The following is a 3,050-nucleotide window of genomic DNA, read 5'->3' as shown; positions in this document are numbered from 1 at the left end:
ATCCCCCAGACCACTCACGGATCGGCCCGCCAGGCCGGCACCAGGGAACACACCCCAGGCCCACCCGACCCCGCGGAAGGGGCATTTGGTGACTTTTCTTAAATTTGATTACATGTTGTAGTATGATTATTTATTGATTATTAATTATTATGAATGTATATATATTATTAGTTATGGTAAATTGGTGTCATAAATGTATTGCTTGATTTTTGGATCCCTTTAATTTAGGTAGCCGGGGACTGCAGATGGAAAGTAGCTATTTAGATATAATCTGGTACAGAACATATCTGTTTCTGAACTTAATGTTTCTGTGCATTGTCCCATCATAGATAGGCTAAATTGAATACAACTACATAGTGAATTATTGAGGCCACAATAATTCACTAGGTGTTGTAAAATATCAAAGTACTATTGCAAAAGCGAACAGTGACCTCAAACATGACCTGTCCTCCGCCTTTGTTCTTGCTGCACTTGACTATCAGCTGCATTTTCTTTTTCTTAGATGTTTCTGAAACTACTACTACTACCACTACTACTACTACTACTACTACTATTACTATTACTACAACTAACACTGTCCCTGTTTCAGGGACAGAGGGGGGAGGTGAGTTTGGATAGGGTCAAGTTTGAGCATGTTGAGGTTTTATTTAATCGATATGATCAATCCGGTACAAGGATAATGGTACGTAATGATTTAGATTGACAATTGCCAACCTCAAAGGAGGATGCCAATTCAGTAATTAAATGTTTTGTGAATGATCCAATATCCCGACATGGTTTCCCTAAAAAGATTAGGTCAAACAACGGCACCCATTTTAAGAAAACAGGTTATCATCTTCAGTCACAAGGTAAGGTTGGAAGGAGGAACCAAAAAATCAAAACAAATTGGCTAAAATCTGCGCACAGACCAAATTGAATTTGATTGACATGATTGCCATTAGCGTTAATGATCATTCGAATGTCCCTGAATAAAACTGTTTTTACGGCCTTTGAATATTTCACCCAATGAACTGCATACAGATCAGCCCTTCCCAGGACCAGCAGCTTTCTAGGAAGGCGGAAAGACCATGAGACCAAAATGGTATGTTTGCAAAATGTAGAATTTGTGTGCCAGTTCCTCTGTGCAGATTTGAGGATGAAAGCAGCCACTCCAGATTCCCTTGCACTCGCCGAGAGGGGCACGGTCAAAGCCAAACCAGGACCAACACCAGATACCTGACTGGAAGGAACCGAGAGGAGAGACAACACCTTGCCAGCAATGACGAGAACAACTAAGGTTGCCAGCCAATGTGTCCGTCGGGACTCCAGCAGCTGTGGAAGGAGGTGTCGGGAGTGCCGAAACAGCGAGGAGGCCTTGAAGCAAGCCGAGGGCCTGGACCAAAGCCCCCACAGCTCCAACTCAACCTCAGTTTCCCCAAATCGGCCAGCGCGCACATGCCATTAAACAGTCTGCCCAATGGACTGAACCACACCCCAAGAAGAGACAGAGACAGACTGTTTGAGTGGATCTCTTTCTTCACCAAGGCAGCCAAAAGCCCAACGAGGTGTCGGCAGGCCACCAGCCTGAGGCACCACCGAGCATCTGCACGAGCACTAATCGAACATGGACTCATACGAAATTCAGTTTTTGTGTTCAAAATCAATTGGTAATTAACAATATTGGTAACTACATTCATTGCAAATGCCGGAAAAAATATTTTTGCGAATGTCTTACAGTCATAAGTCTATATACATTCATCTATTTATGTTCAATGATGTTCATGATCAAAGTATTTGTTAGTCATTTACTAAATCAAAGGGTAGGCCACTAATTGTGTTCTGTGAGATGGTTTTACTGCAGGCTGGTAACAGCGATCGCTCTGTAGGAGGGTCATAGACGGAATTTTCGCCTCGTATAAAAACATTGAGGTTTTTGCCTCTATCTGTGGTAGAGATTTAAGTTAGTGGTCTACGTCAGAAATCGGTATGGTCCAGGGTTCTAGAACCCTGGAAGGAGATATATAGTAGAATTTCTGACCTTTGACCTATATTTCATGTCTGTCAAGAATGTATGCTCATTTAATTTGTCTTCTATTCTGTGTCCCCGGGTGTGGGACAAAAGTGAATATTAAGTCGTGCCAACCCGTCTACAGAATGTTGTGATTGTTTAAGTACGATTAAGGAATCCAAGGATGTTATAAAAACAAATGACGCACGAGATAAAACTGTGACGCACAAGAAGATAGATAAAACTGGCAGAAGACCGGGACTCGGGAGATATTTTGGCTTGTGTGTGTCTTGTGTGCTCCGGAGTACATTTTGTCTGTCTGCACGGACAACTTAATTCAACCTGCACTTTTGATAATAGGTAAATAAATTTGTTGTACTAAACTACTTTTGTTGCCTGTTTAAGCTTCGGACAATCCACCACACGTAGTAACGGAGGAGTTTGAACGCCCCACGGCATTTTATCGGTGTGTTTATAGTAATACATACTTGCCAACCTTGAGACCTCCGATACCGGGAGGTGGGGGGCGTGGGGCGGGGGCGTGGTTAAGAGGGGAGTATATTTACAGCTAGAATTCACCAACTCAAGTATTTCACATATATATATATATATATATATATATATATATATATATATATATATATATATATATATATATATATATATATATATATATATATATATATATATATATATAATGTATAAAATACTTGACTTTCAGTGAATTCTAGCTATATATATATATACATATTTATTTTATTATATATATAATACATTTTGCGAGGTGGCCCATAATACTGGGCTGTGAACGGTGCTGCGCTGCCGCCGCCATGTGCTTCGCTCTCCGTTCATGAATGAGTATATCATTTCGGCCACCGTGTTCAATGGAGTAGTCTGTTCTACAAAATGTACAGGCAACATACCCCTTCCCCTTCGAACTGTCCTGGATGAACTGAAATTCTTGTTTCCATTCGTTTTGGAACTTGCAAGCGTATTTCTTCATCTTGCTCGTCGACGGTGTCGCCATGTCTGTAACTTCCTCGTTCTTCTGCTTCGTCTCCTT

The 3,050-nt window shown here is 41.2% G+C and overlaps 1 protein-coding gene across 3 annotated transcripts in view; it reads left to right on the top strand.

The window, feature by feature from the left end:
• The window catches only part of LOC133664596 (gastrula zinc finger protein XlCGF26.1-like), a 254,184-nt gene extending 251,843 nt beyond the window's left edge, over nucleotides 1-2,341 (top strand). For all 3 annotated transcript variants that reach the window (XR_009828598.1, XM_062069353.1, XM_062069352.1), the window contains one exon: nucleotides 1,021-2,341. Coding sequence is in view for 1 of the 3 variants with exons in the window: in XM_062069353.1 (XP_061925337.1) it covers nucleotides 1,021-1,052 (32 nt within the window). In the remaining 2 variants the exon portion in view is untranslated. The remainder of the gene's footprint in view (nucleotides 1-1,020) is intronic.
• The last annotated feature ends 709 nt before the right edge of the window (nucleotides 2,342-3,050 follow it).

This window comes from Entelurus aequoreus, linkage group LG14 (assembly GCF_033978785.1).
Source record: "Entelurus aequoreus isolate RoL-2023_Sb linkage group LG14, RoL_Eaeq_v1.1, whole genome shotgun sequence".
Lineage (NCBI taxonomy): Eukaryota > Metazoa > Chordata > Actinopteri > Syngnathiformes > Syngnathidae > Entelurus > Entelurus aequoreus.
This window is presented reverse-complemented; position numbering and strand designations above follow the sequence as displayed.